The following is a 17,029-nucleotide window of genomic DNA, read 5'->3' as shown; positions in this document are numbered from 1 at the left end:
TTATTAAGGTATTGATGTTATTATTTAGACATGATTTTAGAGTTGAGATATTCTTTCCAAACACAAAATAATGAGTATACGTTTAGCTTAGCTTAGGTTTTAATCTTTGCATTTATGATGATTCTTTTTTGAACAGTGGAACATGGTTGCTTCTCCTAAAAATGTTAAATAAAAGTCAGTTTTGTAGTTAAATTTCAGGGTTACAATGATACCTCATCTTACATAAAAATGTGTCACACCAGTTTATGCATTTATCTATTTATTATTATTTTTTACCTGCACAGGCAATGGGAATCAAACCCAGGTCTCTGGCATGATAGATGAGAATTCTGCCTCCTGACCCACCATGGCCTGCCTCATATTAGTTTAATTTTTATAACCAGCATTTCTCTCCAGTTAATATATGTTATACTACTTTGGCTGATATTCAATAATTTATTTTCTCTCATCATAACATGCTGATTTAGTTTAATGTATAAAAAGTGTGCAATATTCTATGAACCTCAATATCAGTAGTGAGAATTACTGGACTCTCATGTTTTAGAAAATGCCTGAGTCAGCATAAGTAGTGTTCCTCTTTAGCACATTTGGCAAAATCAAGTATTTTAGAATTCCACTGCTTCTACTGGGTTTCCAGTAGTTCAATGCATGTAAAAGCTGATAATTTATGCATCCTTTGGTATCACTTTCCTGGGCTATGTGTATGGCCATTAGTTCTGAGTGCTTCTCCCTGGTTCTGTGTGACACTCCTACTTTTTCTGGAATTTCATGAATAGCAGAATGAACATAACAGTGCTTACATGACAGACACACTAGCATATATATTATTTATAAACAACAATTATATTAGCACTGCCTTGCTATTAAAAATAAATCAAAATTACATGGAACCTTGTATATCTGCTCCATTTTAAAAACCAGTATCTATTTATATTCTCTATATGAACGTTTTTCTTTGAAATAACATGTGTATATAGACTTTCATTTCTTGCCTTCATTATTCCACCATAATTACTATCTGTTTTATAATTGCTATTTGTGCTAAGAAAATCACAATTTTGATGACAATAATCCATTCAATTGCCTCTAGAAAATAAACCATAAGCCCATAGATTGATTCATAAAAAAAAAACCTATAGGCTCTTTATTAATTTTGCCTTAATGGAAAAACACATGTAAGAGAATAAAACACAGGTGCCTGGTTCAATGGTTAGAAAGCCAGCCGTTCAAGCAATAGACCTGGATTTGATTCCCAGACCATGCACTCCCCTCTCCAAAACAAAAATACAGGTGATGTGATGATTTCTGAGCTGAGTTTAAGCCAAGTTGATCCCAAGGTACTACTAGGTACTACTGGATCTTTGAGTTAATGCTCTGGGGTAAACAGTAAAAATTTAAAACTATTTTTTTTAATTCTGCAATATGACTAGAAAGTGACACTGTTGATTAGTTTTCAATCATAGGGAAATATTGTAAATTAATATTTAAATATTATAAATTAAAAATCTAAATTAATACAAAATATTTTGCCCTATTTTTAGGAAATTGCTGTATAGATATGATATTTATCAGTCTATTAAAATCTTCTTATGTTAAAGATAATGCACTATTCTATTATTTTAAGAAGAGGGTTCTTTTTGGTTTTAGCTTGTTTGCTTGTAAGTAACCTGGAATTCATTCCAAATTTTTATATTTTACATTAGACTTTCGTCTCTGAGTTTGCCCTTAATTTCTCTTCTTATATCTATTGAAATGACACTTTTCAGAATGGGAAATTCTTTAACTCTATAACAATCCTTGATCATTAAGGGCCAAAATGACTTATGCTTGAGATACAAATAACCAGAACAAAAACATTGCTTGCATCTTTTCTTTTTTGGTACATGGTCCAAGAATTGAACCTGGGTCTCCTGCATGGAAGATGAGCATTTTACAACTGTTCCCTGCTTGCATCTTTTTAATGGAAAAGAAGCAAGATTTATTTGAGGAGTTTATGTAGAGCTTCTTTAACATCCTTATTCCTCAGACTGTAGATCATGGGGTTCAACATGGGGAACACCACAGTGTAAAATATAGAGGTTATTTTGTCCCTATCCAGTGAATAGCTTGACCGGGGCCGAGTGTATGTGTAGAGAATAGAGCCATAGTATAGGGTGACAGAGGTCAGGTGGGAGGAGCAGGTGGACAAGGCTTTGAGGCGGCCCTGGGTGGAGCGGATCCTCGAGATGATGACGATGATGAAGAGGTAGGTGGCCAGGATGAACAGAGTTGGGGCAATGACATTGGAGGTCAGGAGGAAGACCACTGCAGCCTGGAAACCATCCTTCCTGCCACAAGCGATTTTCACCAAAGGAAGGAAATCACAGAAAAAGTCATCAATGATGTTGTCCCCACAGAATTCCAAAGCAAAAGTTCTTTTTGTGCCAATAACAGAGTTAATAAAGCCACCAAGATATGAGGCAGCCACCAAAAATGCACATAGCTTTATAGACATTACCTGAGAATAAAGCAGTGGCTTTGAGATGGCCACATAGCGGTCATAAGCCATGGCAGCCAACAGGAAACATTCACTGTAGGCCAGTCCAGCAGAGAAGAAGAACTGTGCTACACAGCCAGCAAAAGAGATGCTCTTGTCTTCAGAGATGCAGGTCACTAGAATCTTTGGGGTATAGACAGAGGAATACCAGAGATCCAGGAAAGCCAGATTTCCAATGAAAAAATACATGGGTGTGTGGAGCCGGAAGTCATTGCAGATCAACACAATGAGAGTGGTGTTTCCCACCACAGTCACAGAGTAAACTCCAAGGAACACCCCAAACAGAACCAACTGCATCACAGGATCTGTGGTGAAGCCCACCAAGATGAAGTGAGTCACGGTGTGATTGCCCCTGTTCATGGCTACAAGGATCTCACCTAAAAGTGGGTAAATGAGTGCTCATCTTGAATCAATGTGCTGCACATATAGAACACATTTTAAATAGACAACATCATACCACTGGTACGTCTAGAAGTTTAGAATGATTTAGTCAGTGCAAGTACTCATTTAATACTTCATATTTGCAACTATCACTAGGATTTCAAAATTACATTTGAAATTATGAATTTGTAAGTTAATTCATTTTTTTCTTGATGTGAATACTAAACTAAATGAAGGCTTGTAAATTGTATTTTTTTGTGTTTGGGTTCTCTTCCTAATGTTAATTTAGTTTTTGTGAACTATGCAACTTTTAAAATAAAATGTGACTTGTCTTCCCATAAATACTGGACTTCATATCATTTGTTAACGTATTTCTTAACGAATCAGGTACTTTTCTGTTGGTGCACATACTTACTGGAACCGTCATACATACATACATGCATACAGTCATTTTAGAATCATATGTCAAAATTATATGTACATATATATAGAAAATACTCAGAATAGTATAAGGAAAAATAAATGTTTGGACACAAAGATTTAAAATATGCATATACAAAAGGATGATATACAATGATGTGTTTATATATTTTTACCTGATAAAATGTATTTTATCCATATCGAACAATACACATAATATAAAAAATAATTAATAAAGCCATTTTTAAATGTACGTATTTTTTGCATCCAGTTCTTGAATATTACATATTATTTGTCTGTTTACTATTTTTAAGTTTTATTAAGGATTTTTTCATAGGAAAATTTATGTAATAGAATATGACTGTGTGACTCAGTATTCATCTGGAACAGAAATCTCTCCACTCTCTTTAGAATTATCTGCACACACAACTGAAATTCCATAAGGAAGTTTGTACATAGTGGCAACCTAAAAACTACACAATTAAAAACAAATTAAGGGGCAATTCAAGTCACACTAACCACCCACCTACCTCAGCCATTCTGTAGCTTAATAGACATAAATCGCACTGAAGATGATTATTAGCTGCTGCAGGCCCATTCTCTTGGGACCTAAGAAAGTGCTCTGCGCATCCTAAGACCTCATTACTGGTATTCTTAAGTGGACTTCTCTCTGAGCAAAATATAGAACAATGGAAGATAGTTTCAATTTAAAGTTTTACTACTATGACTCCCTAAAGATGGTCAAGGCTCAGTGAGCACCATTTAGGTAAAACAAATGATCAAATTTCAGTCCTTATTTGATTTGATCTACCTGCAACTTTTGACACAGGTTATCATTGTCTTGCTAGAAATACTCTCTAGACTTTGTTCTCAGGTCATCATACTTGCATGTTCTCCTTCTACTTCTCCTGCTGCTTGTTCTCAGAATTATTGCCACAATCCTTGAATTTTGAAGTGCTCCTTAATCATTTGACCTCTTCCCTTTTCTGTCTACATTCACTCCCTGGTGATCTGTCTGGTCTTATGGCTTTAAATGTCCTCTATTTCTGAATAAGTCTTAATTTTCTGTCTGCTGATCTCTTCCTTCACCCAAACTCCAGACACAAGCATCCATATGCTTATTTCACACCTTTTACTGGATGTTTACTGGGTATTTCAAACAAAGTTAAGTTCCTGACAAAAATTCCCAGTCTGCTTCTCACTCCCCTTTCCAGTAAATGGCTTTAATCCAGCCTACAGAAAATCATGAAATAACACCCAATATGTATCCTCTCTATCTTTCACATCATACCTGATTAATTAGCAAAATTCTTTTGGCTCTCTCTTTAAATTATGTGAGAAACTGACCAAATTTTCCAAACTCCAGAGTTTCCACCTTAGACTAAGCCCCTCTCCTCTCCACATGTATTATTATGGAAGCTACTGAATGCTTTTCCATTACCTTCATCAGCCCAGTTAACTCATTTTTCAACAAGAACCCAGAGCAGTCCCAGTAAAATTCCATTTAAATCCTCTTATTCCACTGCTCTGAGCCCTCCAGTAAATTCTCAAGTTAGTCAAAGCATAAATTATTGCAAGATGTCCAAGCTCTGTAAGACCTGATCTTCATCTCTCTGCTCCTGACCTCCACTATTCTCCCCTTCAATGCTTGCTGTGTCACAGCCATGCTTCCCTCCATTATCTTGCTAGAATCCCAGGAGCAGGTTGATGACTTTTGCAGTTGTTTCTCTGTATTTGGGGAATGCTCATCTGAGGTATCCTCATGACTAGCTCCCTCACATTATCAGATAACAGTTTGTATCTTTTTACCACTTTTAGGGTTTTCCTTTCTACTGCACTATGATTGGCCTCTCTTTCATTTCTTAGGCCCCTTTACTACATTATTATTTTCCCCAGTACAGCTCATTTTGTTATATTACAAATATCTCACTTCTGTATTTCACTGTTTTCTGTCACCTTCCCTAGAATGTGCTCTTCCCCATGTTATTTTAATGGGAAATATATCAGTTTATTATTTATTTCATGTTCATTTGTAGCTTTGTTATGAGGTCACTCAGGCTTCCTATTTTAAATGGATCATCTAGTATAAAATGAGAACTACGTTATGGAAGGCAGTGTATTTGAATAATATGAAATCCAATGTAACTAACAAGGGTTACCTCTGGAAGAAAGTTGCAAACACCTGGATTCAATCTCAGTCTTGATCTTGCCTCATTCTGGTATTCTCTGATTCTCTTCATGTTCCCCAAATTTCATCATTTATGAAAATCAAATCAGAATAAATTAGAATGGTCATAGCTCAAATACACTTAAAGAGTGGGATAGAAAAGTCAAATATGAGAAGATATGGTTTAACAAATGTGATTCTTGAATCATCACAGTGATATTTCTTTCAGTTTGCAATATCTTAGAGCAGTTAGAAGTAAAAACCTAAAATAGTGGAATTGTAACCCATACTGAACTCTGAAATCTGTTCTACAACTAATTGTCATGCTATGCTTTGAAATATTACTTTTCTGTATAAATGTAATTTGGCACAAAAAAAAAAGTCAATTGCAATGATAAAAATATTTATTCCTTCTAGCCTCCTATATTCTGGAGTAGCTAGAAGGAAAATTCTGAAAGGAAAATAGCATAGTCCACGACAAACTCTGGGATCTTTCCTGAAGCAACTTGTTGAAGAGTGCTCTGAAAATTATTGCTTTTTTCTTTCTTTGCTTTGTATATATGCTATATTATATGATAAAAACATTTAAAAAGGGTGGGCCACGATGGCTCAGCAGGCAGGAGTGTGTACCTGTGATGCCAGAGGACCCGGGTTCGATTCCTGGTGCCTGCCCATGTAAAAAAAAAAAAAAGACATTTAAAAAATATCAAACCAAAGGATTTTCCTCACTTTGTGTTAAGATCTGGCTTAGTGTTCCCCATGCATCATTTAATGTATTCCCTATAATACTCTTTATAGCTAGGCTTAAAAATTAATAGCAGTGATTTATAGATGGCCAAGTTAAGGTTTAATAGGTATCAAGAATTATACAGTAACTGTTGGTTTTTCCAGAGACCTCATGTTTAACCACTAAGCCACCTCTTTGTTATATGCTGTTAGGATGCTACTGGACTCATGTTTCCCTCTCTTTTTGAACATAGCTCTTCATTCATAACCAATATAATAAAATATAGAGGATTTTGATTTTATTCACAAATGGGTACCTCATAACTACAGGGTCAGAGAAAAGTTTCCAACAATGTCCAATCATCTGCTGGATGATTCCTGCAATCTTACATTTGCAACCAACACTGATAAGAGCACAGGAACAATTCATTTCACCCCACCCAGTATTAGGACACTTACCTGCAAATTTACTGTCTCAACCTATGAAGGTCTGCACTGTGGATCCAGGAAACTTATAACTGCTCCTTCTCCCCAGTGTACTGGATCCTTTAAGCACCTCAGGGGTTCATAGCATTGAAAAGCTCTGCAAAGGTAATTAAACATGTTTTGTCTCATTTAGGAGAATGTGGACAAAAGCAATAAAAGAGCAATTTTTTAAAAAAGTGATGATGATTATGACATATTGGAAACATACCCCTTAGAAAATATCTTTCTAGAACGTTATTTAATTGTGAAATACCTTTGAAGTATGTCTTACAATTTCCATATAGACAAAAGATTTTCAAGTGCAGTCAAGTATCTTGCCCAAGCTAAAGTAAGAACTTCAGTATGGTTAGGATTTCAATCCAAGATGATCAAATTATAATACTTAGAAAATATCCTGTTTACCATGTGCACTTAGAGATGCATAATCTTTGACTATCCAAGTATGACTATATTGCTATATATATAGTTGTCACTTATCTTCAGTGTCTATACAGGTAGATTTTGCACAATCTTATTTCTCCTCACTCCTCATCAAATCATTACCCAATTTTGAAGTGAAAAGACAGTTTCACATTAATGAGCGCCCTATTACATTGTCAACTTTTTTCATTATATATCAAAATGACAGTTACTGAGTATTTAGTATGTGCCAGACACTCTTCTAACTGCTGTAGAATTTTCATCTCATTTGTTTTTCTCAATAGTCTTGTGAAATAAAGTTAATTATAATTCCCATATAGAGATGAGTTATCTGAGACACAGAAAGAGTTGTTCAAACATTAGACAAGGTTACAAATGTGGAGACTGACAGAGCCAAGACTCAAAACCATTTCTCCTAGCATGCTTCACCCATCTTATGCTCCAGATACTCTGCCAGGCAGTAAGGACAAAAGGTTGATCTAAAGTTTGCTCTCAAGCCTTGTTCTCAAGAAGGGCATATTTTATAGAATGAGAACAAATCTTGTTAACAAGTAAGTGCAATAGGCCATTATCAAATTATCACACTTGATCATGGGTGACAGGTCAAAGAGGGAACCCAGCTAGGGGTAGGGGAAGTTTTGTGCTATGAGAGGGCTGATATGGGAAAAGGAACATGCATCAATCCTCAAACCATGAGTGGACACTGGCCATGTGGTAGGAAGGTATTTCTGACAAAACAGACCAAGATCAAAGCTGGTAATGGAACAGAGGGATGAGGAACTGGCAGAAGTCTAGCAGATCTGTAAGGAATACAGAGTCTATGTATGAAAAGAGTACAGATGAGACAACATCACAGAATGTTTTATTCCACACTTAAAATCGTTGATTACTCCTTAGACTTTCTGGAAGTAGAAATTTCTAATCTTGTGCACTTCACACCCATTTCCAGAAAAACAGGAACAAATAGTCACATAGTACATAGGCTAATGATGCAAATATGCAGACAATTTGCATTTCCTAATAAAATGGGCTTGTGACAGAGGCAGTTGTCAATTAAGCATCAGATTATCTTTTATGTACAAAAGTTATTTGGAACCATGAGTTAAGAATCACAGGCCTGCATGCCTTAAGTAGAGTCAAACCTGAGTCAGCTGTGTTGCAGTGAGGAAAGGACAGGTCAGGCAGATGACATGGGCTCAAGATTTGTCTCACTGTTCACCAGCTGTGGTACTTTTTAGTAGTGACTTATTCTCTCTAAACCTCAGTTGCCTGTGTTTAAAAGAATAAGGAATATAATATCTATATGGAGATTTCATACATATTAAAGGTGCTGATGTTTTGAAATCATTTAGCATAGGGTTTGAAGCATGGGCAACATTTATAAGTCAGTGGTCTAACTCAGAAATATCAAGCCGCCGCAAGATATGACTAAAATTTCAGCTCTAGGGCCTCACTCCTTATGGTCAAAATTCATTTGATTAGGTCTGTCCAAGGAATCTCCTATCTGCCAGAATATCACCTATTATTAGATTAACAGCAGCAGAAATTTTTTCAAGCAGTTTGCATTCCAAGTGTGCTGGATTTAAGCAATTTTTCATGGTTTCCTGCATGGGGTAAGGTCTAACCATGAAATTATACAAAAGTATTCCTTCAGAAAGTTGGAAAAATCTTATTTGTGCTGATTTAAAACTGTTATGTACTAGACAAAAGCTATGTTCTCTTAATTCTTAACAAATCTTATGGGGGAAGGTCTTTATAAGGTGAAATTTCTTGATTATATTGTTTCCATGGAGCTGTGATCCACTCATTCAATGTGAGTCTCCATTTGACAGGAAGGAAACTTCTGGGAGAAGCCTCAAAAACAGACATTTGGAGATGGTAAGTAGAGAAGATGAAAGTTGTCTCCCCCAGAGAAGCTAAGTGAGGAACCACTGATAATGGAGAATTACTGGAAACAGAAGATGAGAGCAGCAATACACCAAAAAGTAGGACCAACAGATGTCAACCACATGGCTTTCCAGCTGATATACAAGGCCTAGACACCAACAGCCTTCTTTCAGATTCATTATCTCTTTCTCTGGATGCCTTAATTTAGATATTTTCTTGGCCTTAGAACTCTGAACTTTAACTTAATACATCCCCCTTATAAAACTCAATACATTTCTGGTGTATTGCATTCCAGCAACATTAGCAAACTGAAACATTATTTAATAAGGTTCAAAAAGTTCTGTTTGGATACCATGATACCCAATTCATAAATTTATTTTGTTATAATGACTTTTCACATTATTTGTTGAGTTTTGATGACAACAAATGAAAATATAATATATACGCATGTATAAGGCACACATGTATCTTTAGATATACACTTGAAGATTAATAAATACATAGACACTTTTGCACCTTTAATGTGCTGGTATTTTCCATTTTCCCTTTTGATCTATTCCTACATTTTTTCACTTTGTTTTCTGCTTCAGAATATGAAGTTGTATGTACATTACTACATTTAAAGAAGGTAGGGAGGAATAAAAATATAAAAAGTCTACGGTCAGAGTACTTAATCTCAGCAAAAAAAATGATACTGAGAGCCACATTTACCTGTTTCCCAAAGCCTCAGTTTTGTTTGTTCTGTCCTCAGTAGAAAATCTTTATATTTCTGGTAACAACTCTTCACTATTGATCTATCAGGCCTAGATGTGGCAACACTCTGTAGCAAAGGATTATTATATATGTATAGTTGTCCCATACTCTGTTCATATCTTTGTAATTGGGCCCTTTACTAAATCTCCTTAATTTAATCAATTTTAGTGACCTGTGTGTCCTGACAGAACTTTGACAGATGTAGCAATTGTTACTTGGAATCAATTCTTCAAATGGTGTTTCTTGGATTAATTTGCTAACAGATTTAAGGAACGTGCAGAAAAGTCTCTTGTTGGGTAAACAGGACGCCGGGAATGCATGGTATATGGCATATGGCAGCATTAAGATAATTTAAATTATTTCAGTAATGTCAATTTATGAAGTGTATATAGAGACCAATGTCTGAAAGACCATTTGGTTACAGTGCAAACTTACCACCATGATAATATTGATTATATAAATTAGGGGGTTTTCTGATTGAAAACTAGTAATAACATCCTATTGAGAATTTGAAAAGGAAGTTGAAATGCTCCACTTGCAATGTTGAGGAGTTTCTCATTTCTGGTAGTCCTTTCGGAAATATTTGTTTTTGGTTCAAACCACAGCCTGATTGTGCAAAATATTAATACCAATTACATTTGAAAATTGCCACAGGTTTTATGGCAGTCTGAGAGAATTGGTTGAAGGAAGAGTTAAGACCTTGGAATGTGTGCTAGGGTTAATGAGCAGTCATGGGGAAGACTAACAACAGGAACAGCAAAACTTTCTGAGCAGGCAGTCCCTAATTTCCCTTACCTGAGGAGACCATCTTTACTCTGGATAGGCTTTCAAGGACCACATTTAGTGAGTTGCATGATAAGCTTATATAAACCTTTCAGCAACCAACACCACCACTCCATTTGGTTCATACAATGAGAGTCAAATATCAACTAACATAGATAAAGAAATCCAACTGCACTTAAAGGATATAGACACTAAAGATTTATAGGACCTCAAAAATATATATTGGACAGAGGTTGGGAAAATACATGAGATTCTTTTAGTGTGGTGATACATCAAACATGACGAACAATAAAACTTGATCAAACTGAATTTATCAACACACCTGCACCTGTTCAGGACATGGACTAAATGCATTTACTCAAATACTTTGGAGTACCTTAATAGTTTGTTTTTCAGATTGCCACTTCAGTTCCTGCAGCAAAGATAACCAGGAGATTTTGACTTCAAATGACAGAGAGAACAGAAGGGCTTTTCTTTCCTTTTGAGGATATGCCAAACTCCCAATTTCCCTACAAAGATAGTGGGAGACACATTCGCCTCTTAATCAAAGTCATAGTTTTGGTTCCCTGTCATTATATAGTTTAGAGGGAAATTGATCACTTTCAAAGATTACAGACTATAATTTTGGTTAAATTTCATGAAAAGAAATGTGGGTTTTCTTCTGCACTTTGCCCTGGTTCATGGGCAGTGGATAATGAGTTGAACCATTGGTCAGATATTCAAAAAATAAATATTGAAACATGAGTGGCAAAACTGACAGAGCAATATGTATATCAAGAGTTCATTGCACATAAGTCCATACTATGAAGTTAATTCAAACCACTTGTAATCCCCAGAAAAAGGAATCCACAGAAGGAAAATTTTAAAATCATGCAGGAAACAAGATTCATCCATCAATGTTCATCAAGTATTCCCTCATCCAAACTATTGTTTGCTTAATTGGACCCCATGCAAACTGATCATGACAGTAGGGTTGGAGGTCATTTACAGTCAAAGAGCATAAACCGATATTCATCAAATCTGTTCTGGTCACCACACTGCTGAGTGCCCCAATTGCCAATATCAGAGACTAATCATATATCCTCAGTATACCCATTCCTTTGAGGTAGAGCCAGTCATTTGTCAGTTGGGTGGACTGATCTTAACCATTATGCTGAGCAACACTTTTTTTCTTAGGGTTAAACACAAATGTTGGACATGCATTTTCTTTCCCTTTGCATGCCATTTTTAGCAGAACCAGAATTTATTTATAGAATTCATTACTTTTAAACATGATATCATGCACAGCATAATTTCTGAAGAGCAGAAACATACTATAGAAAAAAGAAAACCATGACAGACACAACACTTTTTTGTGTATATGTTTTGAGAATTAAAATTAAATGACAAAATATGGCAGTACAACAAAATCAACCCTGTTGTATATCTCAAAAATATTACTACTAGTTAAAATAATCCCCATTGAAGACATAACACTTCAAGATTTTTTCTGATATACCATCTTCAGGAGGATAAGATTTTACATGGGGCAGGATCATAATTTTTGTATAAGAAACCATCTGGTTTGTTGAAGACAATACACTATTAGAGCTCCTAGATGAATTGAAACCCCTCTCTTCATTACATCTAAATGTGGGCAATTCTAATTTTGAAACCCAGGAAGAATTTTTTGGTTTTAGGCAAGTGTGATATTTTACATTGTGCCTTTCATAAGATACTTGTTTCACTTGGTGGATAGTTTATACTCTGGTTGTAGGACTCATGGACAGCTTTCCCTCTTCACCTGGAAATTGTCTTATTCATTGACTTTGCTCTTTCTTTTTCTTTAATATAACCACTTAATGCTGTAAAATTTCCTCTCAGTATTTCATTTGCTGCCTCCAATAAATTTTGATATGTTGTGTTTTCATTTTCACTTGCCTCAAGATATTTACTGATTCCTCTTGTAATTTCTTCCTTGACCTACTGGTTGTTTAAGAGTGTGTTGTTTAGCCTTTATATATTTGTGAATATTCTGGCCCTCTGCCTTTTAATGATTTCCAGCTTCATTCCATTATGATCCAAGAAAGAGTTTTGTATAATTTAAATCTTTTTAAATGTATTGAGGCTTGCTTTGTGACACAGCATATCATCTGTCCTTGAGAATGATCCATGAGCACCGGAACAAAAACATGTATCTTTCTGTTGTGGGTTGTACTGTTCTGTAAATATCTGATAATTCTAGTTTATTTACCATGTTATTCCAAATCTCTGTTTCCTTATTGATCCTCTGTTTAGATGTTCTGTCATTGCTAAGAGCAGGAAATTGAAGTTTCCAAATACTTTGGTGGAGGTATCTACTTCTCCCATCATTGTTGTTAGTGTTTGCCTCATGAATTTTGAGGCACAATGGCTTGGTGACTAAATATTTGTGGTCGTTATTTCATCCTAATGAATTGTGCTATTGACTTGATAAGAAATAGATGCCCTCAAAAAGCCAATCACAAGTAAAAGGATTCAATCAGTCATCCAAAAACAAAAAAAAGTTCAGAACCAGATGGCTTTACACATAAATTGTACCCAGCATTAAAGAAACACTTAGTACTAATCCTACTCAAATTCTTCAAAATTTTTAAAAAAAACATTTTATTTAGAAAGAATCACACACATACAGTCCAACAATATTATACAATCAGTGGCACATAATATCATCTTATGGTTATGTATCATTCACCATGGTCATTACTTATAATATTTGCATCACTTCAGAAAAGAAATGAAAGGAAAAAAAAATTCATACATTCCATACTCCATACCCCTGCCTCTCATTGACACACAGTATATCAATCTTCCCAATTTTTACCCTTTATCTCACCCATTATTTATATGTATCCTCATTTTATAAACTCATCTGTCCATATGTTGGATAAAAGGAACATATGACACAAGGTTTCCCCAACCACACAGTCACTTATAAATGTTACCTAGTTATACAGTGTTCATCAAGAATCAAGGATACTGGAACACAGATCAATAGTTTTTGGTTCTTCCCTCTAGCCCCTCCAATACACTATAAATGAAAAAGGGATATCTGTATAATGCATAAAAATAACCTTCAGAATAGCCTCTCAAATCTGTTGAAATCTTTCAGCTGCTGTGATTTTATTTTATTTTTTCTGCCATTTGGTCAAGAACCTTTTCTCATTCTAATGATACTGGGTCCTGGCTGATCCCCAGAAGTCAGGCCCCATGTTTCCAGGAAGATTGACACCCTTGGGAGTCATGGCCCACATAAAGGGGAGGCAGTGAGTTCACTTGCAAAGTTGTTTGAGAAAGAGAGAGAGGCCATATCTGAGCAACAAAAGAAGTTCTCTGGAAGTGACTGTTAAGCATAATTATAAGTAGGCATAGCTTCTTCTTTGAAAAAATGATTTTCATAGGGGCAAACACCAAGCTTGAGGCTGAGCTTATTGAATTGGTTGTCCCCACTTCTTACAAGAACATCAGGAATTCCCCAGAAGGATAAGCTTAATATTTTGTCCCTTTTACCCAGTCCTACAAGGGGACTTTGCAAATACTTTTCTATTTTTGGCCCAAATTACTCTAGGTTATAGCTTGAGAACACACCAACCTGTATAAACCAACGAGATCTCATGCCCTATTAAAGATTACATGTGATTATTATGTTCATGTACACTGACCATGCAAATTCAGTTAGATAATGTGCTACACAAATAAAATTGAAGAGGAGGGAAGGCTACCTAACCCATTATATGAAGAAAACATCAACCTAATGCCAAATCCAGAGAATAGTATTACAAGTAATAAAATTGCAGACCAAATTTTAATGAATATAGCTGCAAAAATCCTCAAAAAATACTTTCAAGTTGAATCTAGTAACACATTAAAAGAATTTTATCCCACGACCAAGTGTTGTTTATTCTTATTATGGAACTCCGGTTCAAAACAAGAAAAATAATGTAATACACTGTATCAGCCAGTCAAAGCCGCAAAACCACATGATCATCTGGTTGATGCAGAAAAGGCATCTGACGAAATTCAACATCCTTTCATGATGAAAACACTTCAAAGTTAGGAACACAATAATGGGAATATATGTGAAACACACAACTAGCATCATCCTCAATGAGGAAAGACTGAAAACGTTCCCTCTAAGATCAGGAACAAGACAAGAATGTTCATTGTCACCATTGCTATTTGACATAGTGCAGGAAGTTCTAGCCAGAACAATTAGACAAGGAAAAGAAATCAGAAAGGAAGAAGTAAAATTTTCACTGTTTGCAGTGACTGATATGATATGCTGAAAATCCTGAAGAAACTACAGCAAAGCTACTAGGGCTCACAAGTGAGTACAGCAAAGTGGCAGGTTACAAGATCAGCACCCGAAAAAGAGCAATGTTTCCATACACTAGTGACAAACAATCTGAGGGGGAAATCATGAAAAAAAATTCCATTTACAATAGCAATCAAAAGAATGAAATATTTAGGAATAAATTTAACTAAGAAATATACAAGAAATTGCTAAAAGAAGTCACAAAAGTCCTAAACAAATGGAATGTCTATCCATGTTCATGGATTGGAAGACTAAATATAGTTAAGATGTCAATTCTGCCTGGATTGGTTTGTAGATTCAAATCAATACCAGTTATAATCCCTATAACTTGCTTTGCAAAATTATAATCAAATTTGTTTGGAAGGGCTGTGTCCTGGTTTAAAATGACGTATACCCCCTGGAAAAGCCATGTTTTAATCAAAATCCTATTTCATAAAGGTAGAATAATACCTATTCAAGACTGTATGTTTGAAAGTGTAATCAGATCATCTCCCTGGATGATGTGATTTAGTCAAGAGGGGTTGTTAAGCTGGGATTACGTGATGACATGTCTCTACCCATTTGGGTGGGTCTTGATTGGTTTGTTAGAGTCCTATTAAAGTCCTATAAAAAAGGAAACATTCTGCCAGTCTATGTCTTTTGATTGGGGAATTCAGTCCATTAACATTTAGTGTTATTACTGTTTGGGTAATACTTTCCTCTACCATTTTGCCTTTTGTATTATATATATCATATCTAATTTTACTTCTTTCTACACTCTTCTCCATACCTCTCTCTTCTGTCTTTTCATATCTGACTCTAGTGCTCCCTTTAGTATTTCTTGCAGAGCTGGTCTCTTGGTCACAAATTCTCTCAGTGACTTTTTGTCTGAAAATGTTTTAATTTCTCCCTCATTTTTGAAGGACAATTTTGCTGAATATAGAATTCTTGGTTGGCAGTTTTTCTCTTTTAGTAATTTAGATATATCATCCCATTGTCTTCTTGCTTCCATGGCTTCTGCTGAGAAATCTACACATAGTCTTATTGGGTTTCCCTTGTATGTGATGGATTGCTTTTCTCTTGCTGCTTTCAAGATCCTCTCTTTCTCTTTGACCTCTGACATTCTAACTAGTAAGTTTCTTGGAGAACACCTATTTGTATCTATTCTCTTTGGGGTTCACTGCACTTCTTGGATCTGTAATTTTAGGTCTTTCATAAGAGTTGGGAAATGTTCAATGATAATTTCTTCCATTAGTTTTTCTCCTCCTTTTCCCTTCTCTTCTCCTTCTGGGACACCCAAAACATATATATTTGTGTGCTTCACATTATCATTCAATTCCCTGAGCCCTTGCTCAAATTTTTCCATTCTTTTCCCTATAGTTTCTGTTTCTTTTTGGATTGCAGATGTTCCATCCTCCAGTTCATTAATTCTAACCTCTCTCTCTTGAAATCTACCATTGTAGGTTTCCATTGTTTTTTTCATCTCTTCTACTGTATCTTTCATTCCCATAAGTTCTGTGGTTTGTTTTTTCAGACTTTCCATTTCTTCTTTTTGTTCATCCCATGCCTTCTTCATGTCCTCCCTCAAATTATTGATTTGGTTTTTGAAGAGGTTTTCCATTTCCGATCATATATTCAGAATTAGTTGTCTCAGCTACGGTATCTCATTTGAACTATTGGTTTGTTCCTTTGACTGGACCATATCTTCAATTTTCCTGGTGTGATTTATTATTTTTTCGGGCGTCTGAGCATTTAATCAGATTTCCCTGAGTGTGAGACCCAGCAGGTTGAAAGTCTTTTCTGTGAAAATCTTTATATTATTATAATATAATAATATTATATAATTATAATTATTATTATATTATAATTATCTACTAATAATATTATTAGTAGATAGTAGGATACCATCTACTAATAAAAGGAACAATTAAACAAGAAGGCATAACAATCATAAATATTTATGCACCAAACCAGAATGCCCCAAAATACATGAGGAATACACTGCAAATACTGAAAAGGGAAATAGACACATCTACCATAATAGTTGGAGGCTTCAATTCACCACTCTCATCAATGGACAGAACATCTAGACAGAAGATCAATAAAGAAATATTGAATTTGAATATTACAATAAATGAGCTAGACTTAACAGACATTT

At 35.3% G+C, this 17,029-nt stretch overlaps 1 protein-coding gene across 1 annotated transcript; it reads right to left on the bottom strand.

The window, feature by feature from the left end:
* Nucleotides 1-1,978: 1,978 nt before the first annotated feature.
* On the bottom strand, nucleotides 1,979-2,896 carry LOC143673102 (olfactory receptor 9G19-like). The gene has a single exon (XM_077147462.1). The coding sequence runs from the start codon at nucleotides 2,894-2,896 to the stop codon at nucleotides 1,979-1,981; it is 918 nt and encodes a 305-aa protein (XP_077003577.1).
* Nucleotides 2,897-17,029: the final 14,133 nt, after the last annotated feature.

The sequence above is a fragment of the Tamandua tetradactyla genome, unplaced genomic scaffold, assembly GCF_023851605.1.
Source record: "Tamandua tetradactyla isolate mTamTet1 unplaced genomic scaffold, mTamTet1.pri scaffold_130_ctg1, whole genome shotgun sequence".
Lineage (NCBI taxonomy): Eukaryota > Metazoa > Chordata > Mammalia > Pilosa > Myrmecophagidae > Tamandua > Tamandua tetradactyla.
Note: the sequence above shows the minus strand (reverse complement) of the source record. Positions and strands in the feature narration are given on the sequence as shown.

Bases quoted from the DNA above. Each gene is read 5' to 3' on its own strand.
- LOC143673102 (XM_077147462.1), bottom strand. From the start codon at position 2,896: ATGAACAGGGGCAATCACACCGTGACTCACTTCATCTTGGTGGGCTTC.